The sequence below is a fragment of the Gambusia affinis genome, linkage group LG07 (genome assembly GCF_019740435.1).
Source record: "Gambusia affinis linkage group LG07, SWU_Gaff_1.0, whole genome shotgun sequence".
Classification (NCBI taxonomy): Eukaryota; Metazoa; Chordata; class Actinopteri; order Cyprinodontiformes; family Poeciliidae; genus Gambusia; species Gambusia affinis.
Window position 1 is genome coordinate 5,561,914 of NC_057874.1, and position 23,683 is coordinate 5,585,596.

The window sequence follows — 23,683 nt, forward strand, 5'->3', positions numbered from 1 at the left end:
AAAAAAAGAATTGGCTTCACACAGTGAAATTAATGCAGATTTTTGTCTAACTGACATTAGTTTAAATTGACACAGGGCCAAACATATACTTTAAACCCCACATGCTTTTCAGAAATGTATGTTTTCTCGCTATTTCCATTCCAAAGCCAGTTTTGATGCGTGCTTGGCTTATGGTCAGATGTTATAAAAATTGAGCTGCAGGGAAAATGCAATGACAATTGTTTGGAGAAGTCAAACTGAAGCTTTCCAACGTCATAATGTGCCACTGCCCACTGTCTGGTGGTAGCATCCTGCTAAGGTTCTGTTTGGCGACCAGAGGAACTTGTGTTTCAAAAAGTAAGTAGTAAATAAATAGATCTCTTTAAATCCACCCCAGATCAAACAGCAGACGGTTAAAACTGGGATACAACTGGAATGTTTTAACAAGAGACAAAACACAGCTGGAACTGCAGCACTAAGCTAATGAAAAATGTGCTCTCATTAAAAATGTGCACTATTTTTAAAAGCAAGGCCATTGCCAGGAAAGCAGCTAATTTAAATTAACTATTTGTTAATTTGTTAATCAGGTATTCTGCTATAATTATACTTGGTGGCTACATGAAGCAAACAAGCATGTAGCTCCTCTACAAAGGAAGATTTTTCCAAATTTTAGTCGGGGTGCATGTGCATAGTTGAGTTTGTAAACAGGGGTTTGAGCTTTATTATTATTTTTCAGTGATGACTGAATGTAAACGTCTGACTGGTACAGTTACTGCTATGAGAAGTATCCATGTCCAGGTGTTGTAGTGTGTCTGACCTTGTCAAGCCCATTAAAGGTTCATGGCGATGCATTGTTTTTATTTTTTTTTTAACAAAGCAATTAAAAACAAAAACCTGATAATCTTTATATACATTTCTAGCAAACTGGACTGAAACTAAGCTAAATTTGACTGAAAGAATCATGATTAGCACTGGTTTAAAATACTGATCGACAGTTGACGTGGTAATAATCGGTCTTGCAAACATAATTTTGTCCACAAGAGGGAGGCAGAGGGCTGCTAATATGAGTTAAAAGTTTTTCTGTTCTGATTCTCCAAAAAGAGACTCCTACGATTTGCTCTATAATTCTACTAAGAATACAGAGCAGTCAATCAAACACTAATGTCTCATTCTGTAATATGTAAAGAGCTTTTTAAGTGTGATTAATACATTCTGGAATACTTCTATACTCTACCTGCTTGGATTTTGTATTAAAGACAAGGAGTCTTAATAGCAGAAGTTCAAATTTTATACTCACTTATGTACATTTGTGGAAAAAAAACAGTAAGTACAATTGTCTTCAGGTAACATAACATGAGGTTCCATTAGAAGATGCCATTTAAGTGATCCAATTGCCTGAAACAGAATTTTCCAAAGACATCTTTACTGATAAAAAGTGCAACTCCGACACATTTAAAAGGCAAAAACTAAGCCTTTAAAAACATGTCATTCTGCTCTGTGACTTTAAGAGCTCACTTCATCTCAAACAAAAATCCACATCAGCTTCGAGCGTGACCTATTTATTAAGTTCAAACATCTGAACTGCATTTTCCATCTTCACTGAAGTTCCAAGCATCCGTTTCAGTTCCCGCTGCCTGGACGCAATAAAGTGCATAAAAGCCGATTAGGCTGCTGTTGTGGAACACGCCGTTCTTGCGCCCAGACAGATCTACAGTTCCTCGTCGCTTGTCTTCGAGACCGACATTTCTGGGCTGTGGTATAAATACATATAGGAGTCGCACAGAAGCCTGCGGACCAGCTCCGGCGCGAGAGCCGGGTTCGCCCGGGTCAGCTCCTCCTCCGGCTGGCCCAGGAAGTCGCCGAGCTCCGGACAAGCTCGGACCTCGGGAACGCTGTAGCCCTTCTCGTCGTCGCCTGCGACAAGGAGAGCGACCTCAAGATTAGTGATCAGCTTGAAACGAGATAAGAAGGGCAAGTTGGGAGATGTCAGAGTTGCTCTCGACTTCTTTATCGGTTACGGTCAAGGTTGAGTTAAAACAAAAATACTCCAGTCAGGAGGAGCTAAAAAAAAAAAAAAGAAGAAACGAGGCCTTCTGTTGCACAAACGTTTTTCTTGGGTGAAGTTAAGCAAAAACAAAGCAGCTTACCGTGTCTGTCCGCCATGCTGTCAAAGAAGAGCCATGAGTGGGGATCAGGACCGTATTTGACAAATGACACAAAGTGGCTGGTCTGAATGCAAAGCACACCAAACAGCTGCATGGTGCGCCTCGGCAGAGGAGCGTCGCTGGCTACGCCTTCAGGCACAGCCAGCGCCTTGGGAGAATGGCTGCAGCGCGACCGGTGGGTGTGTACCTGGAGAAAACACCATCAAGAGTTAAATATACCACTCTCTATACCTAGAGAGTGGATTACTCTCTTGAAATGGTTTCCATGCCTACCTGGGTGTTGCAGGTACTGCAGTACTGCTTGATTCTTCCTGATTGCAGTTTACGGTCTGGCAAACACTGGAGACACTCGAACTCTGCCATCCGTCCGCAGATGAAACATTCCCGTGGAGCTGTTGGGTGAAAAGGTAAACGATCCGTGAGCACATTTTCGCAAATGAATGGATTGTACAAATGGAAAACAAACAAAAAATCCCTCACAGTTGTACAGGAGATCTGTGACGTCCAGCTCAGTGGACGGAATGATGTGAGAAAACATCTTGTACTTGCTTCCACACCTTGGCATCTGGATTAGGAGGCAAGACGGCATCTGAGGGAGAGAAAGGATTTTTTTAATGCTTAAACATGAAAAAAAAGTTTTGATAAACTTCTCTAGGATTGGTTTACAGGAGAGAAAGAGAGGGCTCACGGTTTCGAATTTGATGTCACCCGACATGCAGGACGTGTCCAGCAGCTTTTGGACGGTGGGCGTCTGGCCCATCTGCTCCTTTTCCAGAAAGATCTGGAGTGTGTAGGCTCCGTGAGAGCTTCCTCCCTCCGATCTTAGGAGAAACGAGTGTTTGGTAACTTTACTACTGGAAATATGGTGTATACCAAATAAGCAGCGTAAGCTGGGCGTCGTAGCAACCTACCGGAGCTTCAGCAGGGGCTCGATGCAGAGCACCTTCTGAAACAGCACTGAAATGAACTCCTCGGGATCTGATTTTGGGGCAAAGCAGCAAAGAAAATGACCGTTAACGAGTTAGACTCACAGAACTGTTCGCACTCTGACTTGCAAAAGAATTTATTGACCTTTTTTTCACTGCACAACAGTTTAGTTTATTGGGAATTTATGCAATACGTCAAGAACTGCATAACAGTAAACTACATCTTTTGCTTCAACTAAAACCGTCCTTTTTGAATTCGTGTCTCCAGGCTTCGCAAATATAAAACATTATTATTACTATTACTATTATTATTATTATTATTATTATTATTATTATTATTATTATTATTATTATTATTATTATTATTATTATTATTATTATATATTTTTTGAATAGCTTAAGTTCTTTGGCATGTGAGCAAGTCTGGCTGCAGACTCTCAATTGGATTTTACTTTGGGTTTTGACTGGGCCATTCTAGCACATGAACATGGTTTGATCTAAACTATTTATGGATTTATAGATTCAAGTGAACATGTGATGTGTTGATCTATAAAGATTTTGAATGTAAATGAGTAATTGGTAGGGAATAAAAATCTTCTATCTTCTATCCCTTCTCACAAAAGTCAATTTGCTATACCATAAGTAACTAAACATCAATCACCCATCCATCCAGATTCATCTTTAAACACAAAACAATGAATGTCTATATATAAGAAAAATAATAAAGAAAACAAACATTATCTTCTGAGTCAATGTACTTCATTTTACCTTGATAGAATATTATATTTGATTATTTTCTTAACAGTAACAAGTGATCTACCCTCTTTGGTTCTATTTGTTTAGTTCTGAGTTCTTTTTAGTTTTTTTTTAATCTCCTGTCCTCTCAAATAAAGTCTCTTTTTAATAAATCTGAACTATTGTTGACTGTGCAGTGTTTGCTCTCCACCACACACAGAGATCATTTAGTTGTATTGGAGTAAAAGGAGAACAAGACAAATGCCTACCACACTTTTTCAGAATGGCCTTTGCAGATATTTTTTTTAAAAACACTAAGCATGCCCTCGTGAGGCTCCAGATTTGCTGCAGTAAGTACCTTTTTCGTTTTTGCTGAAAGTCTCACAGCCAAGTTTCTTCCGGACGTTCATCACACTCTGTGCTGGCACAAAGCCTTGTCTGCAAGGAATGGAAACAGTTTAGAAATGTCTTTTGTAAGACAAAAGCAGGTCATGCTGAAGAGTGTTAAACCTGCGTTTTACCTGCGCAAGCGATTGACTATGGATTTCAGGATGCAGGTTATTGGCTGCTCTTTGTCAGCCGGTTTGTTGCAGATGGCATCCACAGTCACAGATGAACTAAACAAACTGAGATAAAGAAATATCTCTTACATTCTGCATTTCTCCAAGCACTAATTCACCTGTGCAGAGGTTTCAGTTGAAAAAAATAACGACAAAGTGAATCTTGGCGTCCTTAGAAATGAAATCCAATTGTTTTCTTTGTTGTTGTTGTCTTTCTACCTGAAAAGTGTAGCATCCAGATAGCATGAGTTGATATGACCCTGTATGCCCTTCATCTTCCCCACGAACAGCGACGCCGCCTCTGACTCAGGGACAGGCGGCGCATCTTCCTCCGACTCTTCATATGCAGGAACTGGAAAGAAAAGCACACGCAAAAAATGGGAGTCTGTGAAAATCAGTCAAGTTTATTTAAGTTTTTACCAACTTCAATGCAAAAAATAAAAAAAAGAGAAGAAGAATCGGGGAAGTTTAAAAGCAGCTGTGAAGTTACTGAGAAGCTGCACGATCCACAAGTTCTTTAAGAAAACACTTTTCTTCAAAGTGACTCCCTGATATGCTGCTCAGTCTGCATTCCGGTCATTCTTCTGTTTTATGCTGCAGATACGATCAGGCAAACACACAACATGTTTGCCAGCAATAATTTTTGACGTGCGCTTGCAAGAAGCGAAACAAGAGGACCCATTTTCTTCACTTCATTGTGACCGTCGCAGCAACTCCCAGCCTTCGCAAAATTCGCTACCTGCCTGCACGACGTCAACACTTGGAAATTAAGCAGCCACTCATTTATTGAAGTGAGAGTGCTAACACCGTATTATGCCACACTACCATGTCATAAAACTTAATTAAAACTGCATCATGTAATAAGGTAATATAACTGCGCTTCATAGTTAAACATAATTAAAACCGCATTATGTAATAATAATCTTGGCAAAATGTAATAAAATTCTCAAACACTACAGAAATACTTTCAGCCGCATAACAACAATATTACATTTTGTTACAAAATGTGGAAGTAGGTCTATTTAAAATTTTTTTTAAGACATACCGGTAATCATTTAAAATAAAGGCGCATTGCGTAATAAATCCCAGTCTGTCATCCTAATCAATATACTTCTAATAACGATGATGTTACAGATCCTACAAGCATTTAAATTGAAACTTTGATCAATGAAAGCCAAACCTTCAGTCACTTTGCTGCCTTTTCAAACTTGGCGTGTCGCGCTAAACTAAAAATCAATTAATCGCATGATAAATGAAAATGATGGACCTCATTTTAATCTATCGGCTTTATCGTCTCTTCCTGCCTTTTTCTCTTTCTATTGACGACACTGGATGAAAAAAGGCTCATCTCCACTGACCCTCCCTTCCTCATTTCCTTGGCGTAACGGAGGAGTGAACTATTGCATCAGGTAGTCGGATGTCTCCCTAAGATCAATAAGTTTTAAATTCTAATGAACATTTAACACTGAAATTGGAAGATATTTTAAGTATCTAAAATAAACAAACAAAAATAATTTAAAGAAAACTTCAAATAAATTAATTAAACTAAATTGTCCTTCAAGAAAGAAGGACCAGTTAAGGACCAAAGCACCAGACTGAAGAATTTTCTCGTCCAGTTTTTGGTAGAAGTAGAAAAGCAAAAGAAAATTATGCAAATGAAAATTATTGAGTTTGTTTTACTTCATGGTGCGATTAATTGATTTGTTGCGACAGGCCTAACGTTACACTGTCCTTTGCAGCTGCTTGCCTTTGGAACAGCAACTATAATTTTCCATAACATGGCAGCCCTGTTGTATATCTCTAGAGTTACGATAGAAATGTACACATTTGTGTAGTTTCAGCTGTGTGTGCATATCTTGAACTAAAACATCAAACCTGGAGGGATTTCTTTAGTCTTGAACGTCTCCGTTTCCGTGGAGGAGCAGAGGAACCGGCTGTCTGGGCTGCATTTTGTGACAGGAACAAACAAAGCGCAGTTCTCCTTGCAGGTGAAGTACCGCTGACCTTTGTACACCCCGTCAGAGCAGCCCGTCACTTCATAGTCCTGCGACCACATCATACTAAGATAAGCATAATCGCCGTTTGAAACAAAACCAGAAGAAAAATTATGCAAACTTTGAACCCCTCACCAGCTCAACCCCGGCCCACGTCTCCAGCTTCCCATCTGGGATCCCCAACCACCGGATCACTCCGTACACCGTGACCCCTGTGTTGTTGACGACCTCCACCATGGAGCCGACCTCTAGAGGGACGGGAGGCTCGCTCTGTGTCTGGCCTGCAACAACGCGTCGCTCCGATTGGCCGTCGGTGGGTTGTCTTCTGCGCGTCCCGATACTTGGCATGGAGTTGATGCGCATCACCACTGTCCCAGTTGAGCCTGCAAACAGGTATGACAGGTGTTTGAGTGAGAGGAAGGGGAAAGAGCCATGAGACTTTTTTTACTTCCAGGCTGATCAACATTGCATCTCGGCACGCTTCCAGCCAAAATGGCACCATAAAGTGTGATGTCTTGCCTCAGAAGGTTTGTTTTTTTTCCTTAAATTTTATCTCCAAAGTCAGAAGCTTTAAAATATTTCATCAGGATTTTATGCAGAACGCCAAAACAAAGTTGCACACGGTAATGAAGTGGAAGAAGAGCCATCTTTCACTATTGGCATTTTAGTGTTTTCAGGAAGATGTACAGTGCCACAAATTGTGTTTTTACACTGTAGAATCTCGGCAGACACACATGTACTACTGATTTCTTTGCCATACAAAGAAACCTGGAATGGAGTAGTGGAACGGAGTGGCAATGTAATCAATGCACTGTAAGCTCTGTAATGTGTTTTGAGGCAGTTGACCAAAATCCCGGACGATTTTTAAATTCCCCCCAGACATTTTTTTAGGTCTGAAAAGTAGGACATGTCCGGGAAAAAGAGGACGTCTGGTCACCCTATTATACGGTATGAAGCTATGTAGACAGTTTCATGACCGCCAGCTGAAAAAAAAAAAGCAAGATCATAGCAACAGAACCGGTCTTGCCGGCTGTACGTGTGACAAGACGTACATGAGCGCCCTGCCTGCATCCGCCCAGGTATGACAGGTCCTTGATCAAAGTTTGATACCTTCAGAGCAGCGATTCTTTAAAGCACGGCCTGCTGGAATAGTGAGATGCTTTGACATTTTTCAGTTCAGGTCGGTTTGAACTCACCGTCTCTTTTGATGTCTCTGTACTGCAGTCCCAGGGGGACAGAGTAAGACGGGACCACCTGGATGATGTCTGAAGCGGTGAAAATGGGAAGCGGTCCAAGTTGTTTGGGCGACAAGTTGTCTTCGGTGTCCTTTGACAGAAACGGAGAACAAGCGGTTACTGGAAAGCAAACAGCTTGAAGTTCACAGGCCTTAAGATCAAACATGTTTGCATGTGACGTTCTTTGGACAATTTTGGAAAGACCATAAGAGATCATTTGCTCAATATTCATCAACATACAACTGAGGATCAATTTGTGCATTATTTGAGGGGGGAAAAAGCATACAAACTCACCACAAATTCCACCTGGAAGCCCAGCATGTTCAGGTCGTCCTTGCTCTCCTTCTTTCCGATCTGCATCAGGTTCTTCACCACCCCGGGGACATGGCCCTTCTTGTACCTGATCACCACCAGGTCGCCCGGGGTCAGCTCGCAGATGGCCGAGAAGAGCTGCGGGTTGCACAACATCTCCAGGCGTCTGCTGGGGCTGGAAATGTAGAGCAGCAGCTGGGCCTGATGTCGGGTCAGGGGGTACGCGTCCTCCGCCTTCACCGAGCCCCCGGTCTTGGGGCTCCCGGCGTTGGAGCCGCAGCCGTACATGACCCCCATCAGCTCCCCGCGAGCCGTCTCCGCCTCCACGCGACCGATGCAGCCGCGGCAGAAGCCTCTCCGCGACTTCCCGCGGATGACTATGAAGAACCGGTCCTTGCTCGCTGCTTTGGGCTCCATGGTGCTCCCGTCAGGTCGCCTTTCCGTGATAAGGAAGGTTGAATCTGGACGAGAGTTCAAGGAAGCAGTTCAGACATGGAAATACAGTGGAGTTACAGGATCCTGACCGACTATTACATCATTTTGTTTCCCTTTAAAACCCCACTTAAAAAGTTGTTAGCCAAATAAAAGACGTTCACGCGGAAGTACGAGCTTTAAAAATTCCCTTTAAATCCCCACAATAACTGGTTTGACAGGACGATAGTAGCCTTTATTAAACGAAAAGAGCTCAGTGAAGAGTTCAGATTTAAATTAGAAAGTGACTTTTACTTACTGCCAGTTTGTATTAGTCCAGGTGAGTTCGGCGGATTAAATCGACTCAATGGCAGATAAGTCCAGATGCGACGCAACACTTCCTCCCGACTCGTGCCAAGGAGGAGATAACTCTTGTTATTAATCCTGACCCGCATGTAACCAACAACTCCTCCTTCCAGAGCTTTAAACTCTCCGCCCACAGCGGTTATCACGTTAGAGAAAAAATATAGTCCCTCCGCCCCGAGCCACCTGACAAGCAGCAGCTGAGGAATGAGCGGCGATAACGTTCATGTACATTGAAACTATATTTATAATATGCAGATATTCAAAGCTTGTTTTAATGTATTTAATATGTCACTAATGAAGAAATAAAACTTTACATCTGATTGGTTAATACAGTTATCCCCGCCCACTGATGGCGAATAAAAGCGGTTTAATAAATTTATGTTTAACACAAAACTCCAAAATAATAACATTAAATATTTAAGTTATGGTAAGTATAACTCCCATTATGTGAATATTTATGGCATATTTTTTTTAACTTTTTGAACCCCGTCTGCTTCTCATTTCTGGATCCTAAACTACAGGTAAATATTTTCTGACTGGAAAAATACTTCATAGTTAAGAGTAGGGCACGAAAAATTAAGACTTCCTGAAAAGGTGAGAGTGATGGCTTTCTAGAAAATGCCGTTGTACTGTAAAATGTGACAGATTGCTGGATAAAATTAATTTATAGTTGCTCATTTTTGGTGTCTCAATCATACAATCATACATAATCACCGACAATTTGGAAAAGGATGCTTTTTATTTGCCGACGTTATGAGGAGGAGAACCAAACATTTCAGCTGCCTGAAATAATCTGCCCCCCTCCATAACATGGGAACAAATTAATTTTAGTGTAGGCTATTTATTTTATTCCAAATCCTGTAAGTTTGAAAACATTTGCTCATTATTTGCCAAAGTTACTTGGTGGGGGCGGGGGGCACCAAACATTTCAGCTTCCTGAAATAATCTGTCCCCCGTCCATAACATGAGAACAGAGAACCAGCACACGCATTATTAACTCTATTTGTAACATTTGAATGTTAATTATTTTTCCCTAAAATTGATCATTGAGAGAAGCAGGACTTCCGTCCTCGTCACATATTGACGCGAGGGGTACCCCTTTCGCGTCAATATGTGACGCGAAGGGTTTTACCTGATGCCTTACCGTAATTTTTGCCCTAAACCTAACCAATTTTTGGGGTTTGAAGTGTCGGCAGTGTTTGCGAGGACCATTCGCGTTAATAATCCATGTAAAACATGCGACCTTCCAAAATCGTCAAAATCGTCAAAATTTTACGGTGAAGGAACCTGCCCAAGTCGTCACATATTGACGCGAAGGGTATACCCTTCGCGTCAATATGTGACGCATGGTCAGACGGCGTCCCAACTCGTCAATATATGACGAGTCGGGTGTGAGAATGTGTTGGATCATCACACACTCACACAGATGTTTGTATTTACACTGCTGAACGAACAAGTTAGCATCAGCTAGCACGTTGTCAGTCAGTGTTTATCACAGCGTAACAAAGTAAGTTATTCTAACTTGCATCTCTCGCTACTGTCTTAATGAGCCTGAAGCATTAAATGCAGGTGAGTCTATAAATGAGAGAGAAAATGCCCCAAACGTCGGATATTATCTGTTAACTAGCGATATTAAAGCCATTTTGTTCACGGTAATATTGTCAGCTCTCAATGAGACAAACCGACTTCCGTTTTCATAAAAAAAAAAAAAAAAAAAAAAAAAACAAACAAAAAAACAACTACGTACCGCGCAATTCATATTTAGCGTGCAAAGGACAAATAAAATCATTTCTCCCTATTCTGATCACAACATGAAGCTGCAGCTTCCTTCATCACGGCATTTGACAAACTAAGCCTTAAGAAATAATACATTTTTAAAAAAGCAGCGGGTTGAGGCGGTGTGAGCTTCACACACGATGTGCTAAAAATAAAACCTGATGGCTGCGGACGCCGCAAAGCTGCGGGAGTCGCGCGGGGCGAAGAGAAGCGATCTGCGGATCATCTGTTTCATTGTCAAGTAGAAGAGATTATCTAGGCAACAATCAAAATAAAGAAATAAATGGGGTCTTCTAGGAGTGTGCATTGTGTCAATTTATGAACAGTATGCAATTCTTAAAGGAGGCAAAAATAAATGAAATAATAATAATAATAATAATAATAATAATAATAATAATAATAATAATAATAATAATAATAATAATAATAATTGTATTAAGCCAACACTGGCAAAAACAGTGTTAACAAAGTTTTTTGAAAGCATTAAAACAACAATATTGGAGAGGACAAAGAACAATGCTGAAACTGATTTCAGCCCCTTCAAAATGATTTATGACAAAGTTCTCTCACATGAGATCATTTGAATGTACTGGATAAATATTTCTGCCTTGCCCAGTGAAGACTAGACACTGCAGGACAGACCAAAAAAATAAAAAGTCCATCTCATCCTAACTTTGAAAAGCCATAAAGTGTGCAAAGCTTGCTTTGGGCTGAGCCTTTTCATTCAATATTTTAAAATAGAAAAAAAGTTGAATAATTGTAGATTGAACCAGAAATATCCAAAAACCTGATGTTTGAATTGGCTTATGGTTACAAGCATCTTTCTCTGGAACTTGCTGAGGTATATTTAACTAAATATTACTCTTATGTAAACATAAACATATTTGGACTAATGAAAAGAATTTTCAGAAAAATTAAGTCTATAGAGAGAAAAAGAGAAATGTCTGAAAGTAAGGATGACAGCTGTTTTTTTTTTGTCTTATGACTCAGTCAGCATGCATGTGTGACAGAATCTCCACTGTAGATCAGTTTTACATAAGGGCCCTTATCTACTTCAATATGAGCGCACATAGGGGCACCGTCTCCTTAACAAGCACTGGAATCAAATTTTTATCACAAATTAGTCCCTGAAAAGCGTGAAAGAGTCACATGCATCGAGTTCCTGTTACACAATGCGAGATAACAAGTTTGTCTTCTTGTGGTTGAAAGTAATTACTCTCAACAGACAGTCCTGGTGATCTTACTGAGAGCAGGAAATATCAACAATGCCTTTACAATACCATTAAAAAGTAATCATGATCCAGGGATTTTTTTTTTTTTCATGTATTTGACCAAATAAAGATCCTGAATAGTTGTGGCATACCTTTGAATGACGAAACGCCATTACTGTCAGAATATAAGAAATGCAGGGGGTTGGGCGTGCTGGATAGCCCAACCCACATTTGGAGGCCTTGAGTCCTAGACACGGCCGTCGCAGGTTTGATTCCCGGACCCGCCAACATTTGCCGCATGTCTTCCCGCCTCTCCTTCCCCCTTTCCTGTCAGCCTACGGTCATATAAGAGACACTAGAGCCCACAAAAGACCCCCTGGTGGGGGAAAAAAAAAAAAAAGAAATACAGAGGGTGCTGCAGGGACGTGGAAGAATGCGTTTCAATTCATGGTCTAGATTCAAAATGGTGTCCTCCAGGGTCTTCCACCTCCTCCCTGGGCTACTATTGCCGTCTCAAGAGATGAACGCTTCTTATCAAAAACAACCAATCAGAGCCAGGAGGACGGTCTTAGTACTGTCAATTGTCCACCTGAGCTACTCAGGGCCATGTAGGTGCCACACTTGTTCCAAGTCGGAACCATCACTGCAGGCATGAGAAATGTCAGAGGCCTCTTTCCCGGCTCCAGACTGTTTTTCTGAACTGCATATGACAAACAGAATCTTAAAAAGTGAATGAAAGAAGACCTACAAATGAGATTATATAATGGCGGGTGAAGCTCCAGGTGGGTGCACCACCTAGTTAGACTGGGGTTGTCCCGTTCTTTGGTTAGGCCAGAAGAGGTCCAAAATGAGGCTTTTGAGACTCGGTTACGATCCTGCAAATGGCCCGTTCAAGAAACTGCATTGTCAAGGTGACAAACAAGAGAAGAATGTCACAATGCCCTGCAGCTCATACCGTCCTGTAGGTATGATCAACATCAGACCGTTGGCTGAAACAGCATCACCTTGCAACAGATACCATGAGGTCATCTGGTCCCATGACTACGACTTGTCCCATCAGCTTCTCATTTGGGAAAGGGTAGATAGTGGAGGTGGAGGCATCAGGGATCCTTTGCTGCAGCTCCTTAACTTGACTTTTTCTGCAGAAAACGAAATCCATATGGAGATTTGATTTTGTACACTTGGTTTCTACTGCTGAACAATCAAATGGCAATCTGCCCATGCCATTGTCCTTTGAACAATATCATCAGAGATAAAGGTCTAGCAGTTGTCTGGCTGAGTGTATTATCAGTCAAAAGACTGACAGCTTCAGTCAAAATGAAAAAGACAAACTATGTGTTTTACCTCATCATTGCAGAAAGGTCAGTCACTGAAGAGTCGTAGTTGGAATCACCCAGTTCACCAACCATAGTTTAAAGCCGTTATCAGAACCTTCAAGTTGAGAAAACAAATACGAGAGAACAACCCAGTTATTATTGAATTACTTATCATTGAAAGGATTATTATTTACATAAACATTCAGTCTGAGGAACATTTTGAAAATCAGCTCTAGGTCAATTTGCACAGTCTACAGTTGACACTACAATTTCCAGTTGATACATTTTTGTGCATCTCCTGATCCTGATTACCCCAAAGATTTGATTTTTATTCTGATCCAATTACGGCCAGTTGACTCAAGAAAACAAAAAATTGTGAGCTTTGACTAATCCAAAATAAAGGACCCAGGGATCCCGAAGAACTTTCTCACCGAGAGCCGTGCATCGCTCATGATCTGACACCACGCCTTTTATGAAACCCTGTGGAGAAACTGTGAAGGTGAGCCGCTGCTACCGTCAGGCTGGAGCTACAAAGAACGTGTGGCACCACACGTACCAAAGGCTGCAGATGAATTTTTATGATTGGAGCAACTGTCAGTCCAACGGCAAAGATGAAACATACAGCATACACTTGTACTGGTGTGTCCACGGCGCAACATGCCTCATCGGTTCCTTTAAGTTTGATCAGGTCAGATGGTTCCTGGCTATCAGATGAGAACTCTTAACTGAATGGGATCTGTAGCAGCCACAAGGACAATCAATCATTTCATCCAGCTGGATGGATGATGGGCCGCTTTGGTGGAGGGGTTTTCATGCCATTTAAAATGGCACATCAGTCAGAGAAAAACCCACATGGCAACTTTGATTTAATTAGGCTTCAAGACGTTTTGCCAAATAATAAATGGCTCAACGCAGGAGTGGATTTGTGGTTCCTGCATGGTTCTTATGACATTTTGTGCTTTTCAACTCTTGAATTTCCCAAGTTTACATTCTATTTAAAATATAAATTTGTGAAATTCACAATACATTTATGGCATATATTTCTGCAGGGTGCAAACACCCACTCAATAAACATGGCTAAATACACCAAGTGACCCGTATACAGTTTTTGTTGCAAACATTTTGCCAGGCCAAGAAAATAAAATGTCTTTTTGATTTAATAAGGCAACCTTATGTCCCAGAGAGCTATAAAACGTTCTTTATTCACCCTACAATAAATGTTGCAAAACAAACACATAAAGTGTAAATGCACACTTGCACTCAATAACATATCCAAGAAAAAACAAATATATATAGACTGCAATTCTCCATCCACAAATATGCAATGGCATGCATGCACATAACACTGTATATATCTCATTTCATGAGGCGAACATATTTATTCCTACTATAACAAATAGTGCTTTATAGGTTTAAAACAACAATCTAGCTGCCTATTACTTCATAGCAAGCATCTTAGTGAGTTAAGATTATGTGTGTTAAAATAAAAAAAAAATAAAATAAAAAAAAGCTGTGTGCTTATATGGGTATAAAAGCAGAAGCAGATCTTCATCGCTTGTAGTGTGAGCTAATCCTCAGTGGCTGAGGCTGCGATGCCCAGGCTGGTGGAGGTGGAAGGAGTTGTGCTGCGCTGCTTGGTGAACGTGGTTTTTGCGCTGCATGGCGTTGCGGGACACGTGGCGCCGGTCTGTCCGGGCCTTCGCCTTCTGAGCGCAGGTTACCTGGCTCAGCTCTGCCACAGCTTCAGGCTGGGAGACATAGCTAGCCACGGTCCGACTGGGAGGAACGGTGGGCTCTATAAGCGATGGGCTGGACGGAGACACAACGGAAACGGGGGGGAGGGGGCGCGGCAGACAAATGGAGAAACGTGAGACTGAGTTTAAAAATTTATGCAAGAATTCATTAATTCAACTTAGAAAGAGTTAGGGTTGTCCCACCTGCTCTTTTCTGTGTTTGCAGGCGTTTCTCCTTGAGAAGTAGAATTAGCTTGTTGCGCAGCAGCCAGCAGGGCATCCTGCTTCTCACATCTACCTGCCTCTGTGAAAACACAAGGAAAGCTGTTATGCAACTCTTGTTTACCCTTATTCCTTTTGTGGTGAAGCTAACATGCAAAACATAAGGGTGTGCTATGTTTACACAAAAGACGAAGAAAAAAAAATACAAGTCAGACAATCTCACTCTAAACTGAAAGCACTCACAAACAAAATAGTAATGCTTTATTATTCAGCCAAAATTCATGTCAAACCTCAGCCATCAGAGCCTTACTAAAGTATTTATACCCACCAAGTTTTACACATTTTGTCACATTATAACCATAAACTCAGAGTTGGGTAGTAACTGGTTACATTGACTTGATTAACTTTTTATATCAATAGATTTTAATGTTTTTAATCTCCTCCTACCTTGATGGTTTACAACAAGCCATCCATCCTCAGCTGCTTCTCCAGGCTTGACTTCTTCCGGGGTCTCCTCTTCGCCCCCGAACAGAAGACGGACAATTTTTCTGAGCATGACTATTTCTTCCTGTTGTTCCTCTTGTCTTTATTCTGCAACAGGACTCGTGATCGCACGAAAACAACTGCAGAAATCAAGGGGAAAGAAATATTTAGCTCACCAGTGCATCATGCTTTAACCAAAACAAAGCACCACTAACTACTTTCTATGCTACAAGGGCTCTTCGTGAAAGGTTTTTAAAATTCAGCCAGTGTTGTGTCAGCTGACGAGGATGTCCAATGAAAAGCCTGCGAATCCCTCAGAATGACATTATGTGTCCATCTGTTGCAGGATAAATGGAGGTGGGGCTTATTATTCTTCTATGTAATAATGGAAGCCCTCCTTCTTCAGTCATTTTTAAATTAAAACATATAGCTCTAATCAGCGAACATCACAGATCAGGGTTGTTATATGGGATAAGAGGATCTACTTTTATTAGATATATCTTCTCACAATTCCGTTGACATACGGCTATGTGTCCCTACTGCCTGATTAAAACCCCTTTAAACAGGCGACGGGTAGCTTATTGTTTAAATGTTAAAACGCTGAAGCTACTACGTCTACGAAGTCGTGTGTTTAAATAAAGCTGCAGTTTTCCTACCTTCTCGGGTTGACTTGAAGGTGGTCTTTCACTGCAACAAATTCCTCCTCCAAAAATCGCACAATTCAACTAGTATGAACTTGTGCTGCAGTACTGTTGTTTTGTATTTCAAATATTCAACCGAATCAAGCCAATAGCAACACTTCCCATAAGGCCCGCCCACTCTGACTAAAGAGCCAATCAGAACTCGCAGACGGAGCCCGCCGTTTGATTTGAGTGAACTGGTGCTGTGTTCCAGTGCCCTCGGAATTCTGGAAATTAAATGTCCTCATACCCACAGAAACTTTACTCCGGTTACAGTTACACAACAGTAGAGACCGCCTCCTCCTTTAGGGTGTTTTGTGTTGTTCACCAAACACTTCTAGAAAAAAATAAGGTGATTTTCTCACTTGTGATGGGCATGTTACAGAATGCAGTGTCTCTGTTAGCTAACTTGGTTTAACTTTGGTTCACCGATATATAGTTCCAATCCATATGCTGTTGATTCATTGATGTTTTCTAACAAACCTCTGACAGCTTTACTGAACAGATTCACTTGTACTGAAAATAAAATACACATAGGCTTACTGTTGTTACGAATTCATGGACTTCTGAAAGCAGTTCATGAATTTTATTTATGGGCATTGTAGTATTAGCAAGGTGCTTTTCTTGTTTGCACCTTTTGGAAAAACATGTATTATTTTTAGTTCTGAGCCACTTTTAAGTTATGTTGTCATTAAATTTCAATAGAAAACACTCACATTTGTGGTTGCAACAAGGCCTCACAATAACACATTTCGCTTCACAATAAATTGTCGCCTTAATTATTGCAATAAACGATGATATTGAGACCATCTTCGAATAATATGTAGCATATTACAATAATGCAGGTACACCTTCTCTCAAACACTAATAAACTTTCATTTTGTAAACAAAAAACATTTAACACAGGAATTGGAAGATTTGGATAAAATATCTAAAATAAAATATGACAACCGGAACCAATAAATAAAAGGGAAATAAAAAAAAATCAACAACCAAAACCATAAATACAACATTTTACCATGTGTCTTTATACAAAATTACTGTACATGCATACAGGTGTAAAATATTAATTGAACGAGGTCCACAGTTGTCTATTCTTTAATTTCTTTTAATTATATGATGTCATCCAAAAACCAAGACTGCTTAAGTTGCCTTTGAAATTTACCAAATAATTTTTGGTAAATGTTTTAGGAATTTAGGCTCACCAATGAGATAAGTAATTATAAAGTATATGTAAATCTCTGGTTTCTGCTGTATAACTTCCCTTTTATTATACTTATTATCCACATCTAGCCATATTTACTTTTCACTTTATCTTTCGATTTGCTAAAAGTGAAAATCGGGCATTATCTAAGCTTTGATGGAAGACGAACCTCGGCTGAACCTTACCGCCTGCAGAACAGCGCCACCTAGTGTTTCCTAAAATGAACTAAAAACATCAGCGCTAACATTCCTCCAGCAGGTGGCGTAATTCCTCCACTAAAATTACGCTTGGTAATGACGGACACGTCTGTAACCACGTTAATTGAAGGACAAATGGAGACGCGGACCTATTTAAAATTAGTCATAAAACCAGAATAAAAATATACAGCGTGAACTTTGAGATAAATTTATTGAAGCATATTAAACAGCACTTTTTTCTTTCTTCCTTTTTATTTATTTTTTTTTTTTTTGCAAATTCTAAATGAATACAGTTGTCTTATATCGGTATTTTAATACGAACAGTTTTTTTTTGTTTAGACTGTGCCAAATACCAAAATTGATCAATGATTCATAGGCGGCCAAATGACTCATTCTTAAAGTTTTTCGCAGTTCCTCTCTCTCTCTGATCTGCGCCTTAACTTTGTTGGCTGGTGTTATTGGTGATGTAAAATGTGTGAGGCTTCTTCTCAAACTCTTAAATTGCGATATGCTGTGTGTGGGGAGGGGCCCTCAGGGCGAGCACACCCCTCCTTGCCTGTGTCGGAGTGTTTCGGAACAGAGGCCAGCATTTAGTTCCTTAGCAGAGAAGCTCTACATATCACTCCGTCGATGAAATCCATCCCAACTTGTTTTGGGTCACAAGGCGGATATTTCTATCGTTTTTTTTCTTCTTCTTCCTTCTAGGACTACAGCTTTCTTCATCTCCTAGAAGCTGTGCGTCGTGACCGCGCGTTCCTTTTACGCACAGATCTTGGAGCCTGCATAAATTAAAAAAAAAAAAAAAAAAAAAAAAAAAAAAGGACAATGCCTCGGTCTTTCTTGGTAAAGAAGTATTTCGCTAGACAAAAGCCAAACTACAGCGAACTGGAATGTCAGAATGGTGAGTCATGAGACTGTTTACTCTTGTAAAGGAACTTTCTGATGCGAACAACAGGAAAGAAATTCACCTGTTTCAATATTCTGGAGAGAGTCTGGCAAGTTGTTGTTTTTTTTCCTCCAAGAGGCGACTCCCAGATCAAGTCGGGCCCGTTAGATGCACTTTCCCCCTCTTCCTGCACGGAGACAGAGCTCCATTCATGTTACAAGCTGAATACGTGGGAGGAAACGGCCCTGGAACTTTCCCATATGGCTCTTATTTTATGCTCCTTTACAAATGAGGAAGTTTGACATCGTACCATACCAAATAAGAACAGAAAACAGAGAGTGGATCTTCTTCTTCTGCCCTTATTTGATCCATAAAGTGAATTTGTTGTAATTTACTGACTTTAATGCTGCTTCCTAACCGCCCTCCTCTTTCCCCAGCAGATACTTCACTGGAGACCTATGCTCTTGCTGAGGTGCCATCAGCAGACACTTCCACCTGCTTCACCACAGGTCTGGTGTGGGACCTGAGCGTCCTCCCCGCCCTCTACCTGCCCACCGCCCATTCGGAGGCCTCTGGCACCTCGGGCCCCCTGGACCTGAGCTCCCCTTGCAGCCTCAGCAGCAGCGCCAGCAGCAGCGGCGAGGAAGACGAGGGGCGCAGCTCGGACCCCCCCAGCCCAGAGCCCGTCATCAAGTACGCCCCTCGCCAGAGGATGAAGTGCACCGGCGTCATGGCCCACGTCAGCCCCCCCGAAGAAGAGGAGGAGAGAGGAGAGACCCCGGCGATGGCAGCCAGGCCGGCTTTCCTCTGCAAACACTGCCCCAAGGAGTACACCAGCTTGGGGGCTCTGAAGATGCACATTCGCTCACACACCCTACCTTGTGTCTGCACCACCTGCGGGAAGGCGTTCTCCAGGCCCTGGCTGCTGCGCGGCCACATTCGCACACACACAGGTGAGGTTGAAATCTGCTCCGAGAGGATTGCACAACGCTTCAGATTTTCCCCTGTTCACTTGATCTGTTACTAGCTTTGGGGCCACTGCCAGCCTGGGGACCCCACCAGAACATACAGACAAGTTTTCAAATGCACTAGCACTAGTTGTAAATACATTAGGGGTCCACCGATAAATCAGCCCCCATTTTCCCTAATTTTGGGAGATCAGTGATCGACTGATACTTACATATTAAGCCGATCTTATCTACCTTGGCAAAGGTGTGTTTTGCCATTTTGCTCTGCCATGAGAGAGCTTTCACTCACAGACCCACCCACCGGGACATGTCTGCATGTTTGCAGTTAACAATAGTCACCCACTGCTGCCAACTCAGAAACTTTCTTGCTAAATTTAGCAACATTTCAAACAACAACAAAAATCTGTATCGGCCAAAACTGGAATTGGCAAGTCAGGCTTTTTAAAGATTGGTGATTGCTGATTGGTGAGAAATCACCCCTAAAAAAATACTCCTTTTTGTCTGGGATGCGGTCCCAATTTTCACACATTGTTTGTAAGTCGATCCATAACAAATACCCTTTTTTCATATGAATGTCATGGACAAAGCTTTAAACTTCACCAAATTGGAGACTTAGCTTAGGGTGAGCACCTTGATGAAGTTCTACTGATGGCCTCAGACTAGCTTGAGACAGCCCTCAGTCTATGGATGTGGAAATCGGGGCAGTTGTTCTTAGTCAGCAGGTTACCCATCCCCCACCCTCGTCACTTTGTCATAACAATCTATCTGATGAACTCAACACTTGATCAGCAGACATTATCACACAGGGAAGCCCTCCGTGGACTCATTGATCATTCATTGTGCTTAATGTCTCAGCAACAATGAGTTCTCGGCTAATTATCTTATCACTGCTGACAGGGGGAGGGAGAGTGGAGGCACCTGAGTGGGGGCAGAGGAGGGACAAAAGGTTTAAAGAATGCCAGAAGGCTCGCTGTTATCACTGAGTACTTAGTACCTGCAGTAACTTGTTAGCGTGTTAATCTCATTTGGTTCTGATTGAATCATGCTAATTCAGTCAGGCTCTGACCCCAGCAGCCAGCCATGTGATCCTCATTATCTTAACAATGTGTCTGTGTTTATACATGTGTGTTTGTGGGCTTGTGTGTGAGGTGTTAATAGAGAGCCCCCATCAATATAATCCAGTCCCTGTTTGAGTATGACTATTGTAGTCGCATTTCAAGGGAGCTGAATTGGTGTAATGCATTGAGTGCAACTCTCACACTGAGCACATTTAGATAACAATGAATTAATTCCATTTGCTGCCGGCGTTCCTCAAGGTTGTGTCTTTGGCTTCTTCTTCTTTAGCATACATCTCCTCCTCTTAGCTTCTGTATTGTGAATCTTCCATGAATTTAATATCAATTAAAACTGCTTTGCATAAAGTACCGTTCATTTTAGTGCACTTCCTCCTGCTCTGAGGCGAGTAAACACTGATTCACCTCAAACACCCTCAATAAATCAGCCGTTAAGATGAGATTCTGCTCGTTGGTACAAGGTCAGCTCTTATCAGCAATTGACAAATCCAGCATTTCCCCCACGGTAAAAAAGCCTGACCTGCCGATGTCGATTTTGGCAGATATAATTTACCTTGTTTGAAAAGTTGCTAAATACACCAACAAAGTCTCTAAGTTGGCAACAGTGGGTTGACTACTGTTAATTGCCTACGTGCAGACATGTCAGTTAAACCTTTCTCACAGCAGAGCAAAAGGGAACAGTAGAGGATTTTCAAAGCTTTGTGGAGGTAGATAAAATCGGCAAGATTAATTTCTCATGTAGGCATTGGCCGATCTCCCAAAAGTGAGGTAATCTGGGCCAGATTACCTACTTAAAAGTCTAAATGTCATTCTGAATAGTTCTCCGTCTTAAACCGTTCACATAAATAATGCCACCTTGTGTCTGCCCAATACAATGCAGGTCATCTCTGTCTTTTGTTTGACACCATCCTCTTCCTCCATATTTTCTCACTTCCTGGTCAGCTACCTTATTGATTTTCGTAACTCCCTTCTGTTTGGTCTCCATCTCTAGTCCCTATATCTTCCATTAGATCAGAACTTCTTATTGCCTCGACATAGTACTCCGGCTCTTCTAGAACTTCATTGACTTCCCTTTCTGTACCACATAACCCTGCTGCACCTAAAAAAGATGAACGCTTGTGCATCAACAAAAACTTCCCTCACTCTCAGTTTTCCTCTTCCACTCATAATTGTCCAAAGAGTCACAACGCATCTTCAACTCTCAATCATAACCCAATCATACCTGTTTTGAGTGTAAATTTTTATTTGTTTTATCTTGTGTTTTTGATGTAATTCCCTTATTCTCTGCCCAGGTGAGCGTCCGTTCTCGTGTCCCCACTGCAACCGGGCTTTTGCGGACCGTTCCAACCTGAGGGCCCACCTGCAGACCCACGCCGAGGTAAAGAAGTACCAATGCGGCGTCTGCTCTCGCACCTTCAGCCGCATGTCACTGCTGCAGAAGCATAGCTCCTCGGGATGCTGCTCCACTTTGGGCTGAGGCGCCGCGAGCGCACGGAGGAAAACCTACCGGGACATCAGCGGGGTGGAAAACTTTTTGTGAAGCCCAGTTAGATTGTTTAAGACACCGCAAAGATCACAAAATTGCCAAACTTTTAAGAGACCTTGAGGAAATCCAACCTCACCGTGGATCTGACTTTACAAGCGTTTTCGCTTCTCTATTCCCTTGTAAAACGGTTGAGAAGCTTTTTTTTTTTTTTTACTTTCTTCTTCTATTGTTGACCAAGTTTTTGAGGCTGGACCATCTGAACTGAACAAAACAAAACTCACTAAACATCAGCGCCTTTTGTCGCTGTCTGTGCCCATTCCGAACAACGCGTACCACGAACTGGTCGGGGCACGAGGCGCCTCTCACCTCCCATCTTCGCCCTGGTGCCGGTCAGCTCAGGATCATGGCCGAGACGCAGCTGCTCAGAGGTAGGGGTGCGTGGGTGGGATAAATCCCTTGGCTCTTCTCGAAGCAGCACACACTTGCGCACGCACACACAAAAGCAAATGCACACACAGCTGTCCCTGGTGCTGTGGTGCAGATAGATGAGGTGCTAACAGGTGCTGCAGCCATGACCTTCGCTGGCTGATAGCAGGTGACTCCCAACGCCCTTGGTTTGCTTAAGGAAAAAAGAGGAAGCATGTCATCGCAGAAGAATGACACCAGTTGATGTTTTTGCTTTTCCTTTTGTCTCTTTCTTCCACTGATGTGGATCATTGTAAGCCTCTGTTTTGACTTAAACCAGAACCTCTGCCTTAATCCGTCGGGGTTTAGAGATGGGGAAAAGCCATTCTGCTGTTTTCCAAAGATGATTCAGTGTGCAGCTCTCCTGCAAACGTGTATATATATATAGAAAAAAAGCCAATGCACTCAAGGTTACTACAGTGTTATTGATACCAAGCCAAAGCCATATGACTCAAATGAATGTGCCTTGAAATTGTATTATTCGTACAAACCATGCCTATATTTTTTTTATACCTCATTTAGCTGATGTGGCTTTAAAATCTGACTTCAGTATTGAAAGAAAATTTGCCTAAGCCTTATCAGAAGGCTGAGACCAAAGATGTTATCAGTTTACACCATGGAAACATGGTTGCCTAACATGTGATGAAAGCCATGTAAGTGGACCATACTGAGATGAACTTCTCACGTTCCTAAATATTTTACAGCTGTGTTTTTTTTAGTGCAATGGGCAAATGTTTTATTTTGGGTTTTTTTTTTCTACTATGCCTTTGTGTTCATCTTTAATTTCTATATGTCGTAAATGATGCATTTTCAATAAAGTAATTTATGTTTATTAAAACTCGCATTGTTTATTTATTATTATTATTATTATTATTATTATTATTATTATTATTATTATTATTATTATTATTATTATTATTATTATTATTATTATTATTATTATTATTATTATTTAGCTCTAGGAGATGGGTATAAGACTTTAGAGAAGTCGGCGCGGCTGCAGCGCTGATTCATAAAACGTGTTTGATCATTAACCGGGAGAATAATTAGCGGTTTGGAGAAAACTGGCTGTTGCATTGAAACGTTGCAGATGCAGGTGAGCGGCGCGCTGTGATTGGTGGGAGCGACTGAATGCACCTGCTTCCAGTTTCCACCTGCTGCCATCTACTTCTCTCTGTGGCTGTGTAAACATTGTAGCATATGCAAATGTGAGCGTTTTAGGCGCGAGTGCTAAGCCGAGTGGCGTGTCACTCGGTGGATTTTAGAGGAACCGAACTGTGCTGGACTAGTTCTGAACCGA

The 23,683-nt window shown here is 41.5% G+C and overlaps 2 protein-coding genes across 3 annotated transcripts; one reads left to right on the top strand and one right to left on the bottom strand.

The window, feature by feature from the left end:
- Nucleotides 1-1,249: 1,249 nt before the first annotated feature.
- cyldb (cylindromatosis (turban tumor syndrome), b) lies at nucleotides 1,250-8,787 on the bottom strand. Its single transcript, XM_044121840.1, has 14 exons — nucleotides 8,637-8,787; nucleotides 7,889-8,367; nucleotides 7,556-7,685; nucleotides 6,495-6,742; nucleotides 6,241-6,409; nucleotides 4,585-4,717; nucleotides 4,327-4,431; nucleotides 4,164-4,243; nucleotides 3,056-3,122; nucleotides 2,833-2,965; nucleotides 2,625-2,733; nucleotides 2,418-2,536; nucleotides 2,127-2,331; nucleotides 1,250-1,893 (listed from the first exon to the last, which is right to left on the bottom strand). The coding sequence occupies exons 1-14, from the start codon at nucleotides 8,770-8,772 to the stop codon at nucleotides 1,688-1,690; spliced, it is 2,319 nt and encodes a 772-aa protein (XP_043977775.1). The 5' UTR covers nucleotides 8,773-8,787; the 3' UTR covers nucleotides 1,250-1,687.
- A 9,279-nt stretch (nucleotides 8,788-18,066) lies between these two features.
- Nucleotides 18,067-22,194, top strand: snai1a (snail family zinc finger 1a). Of its 2 annotated transcripts, none has more exons than XM_044121841.1 (3): nucleotides 18,067-18,406; nucleotides 18,829-19,344; nucleotides 21,725-22,194. In XM_044121841.1, exons 1-3 carry the CDS (start codon nucleotides 18,331-18,333, stop codon nucleotides 21,907-21,909), a joined length of 777 nt encoding a protein of 258 aa, XP_043977776.1. In that variant the 5' UTR covers nucleotides 18,067-18,330; the 3' UTR covers nucleotides 21,910-22,194. The 2 variants fall into 2 exon arrangements, with proteins under 2 accessions (XP_043977776.1, XP_043977777.1); XM_044121842.1 differs by having other exon boundaries at nucleotides 18,070-18,406; nucleotides 18,832-19,344.
- Nucleotides 22,195-23,683: the final 1,489 nt, after the last annotated feature.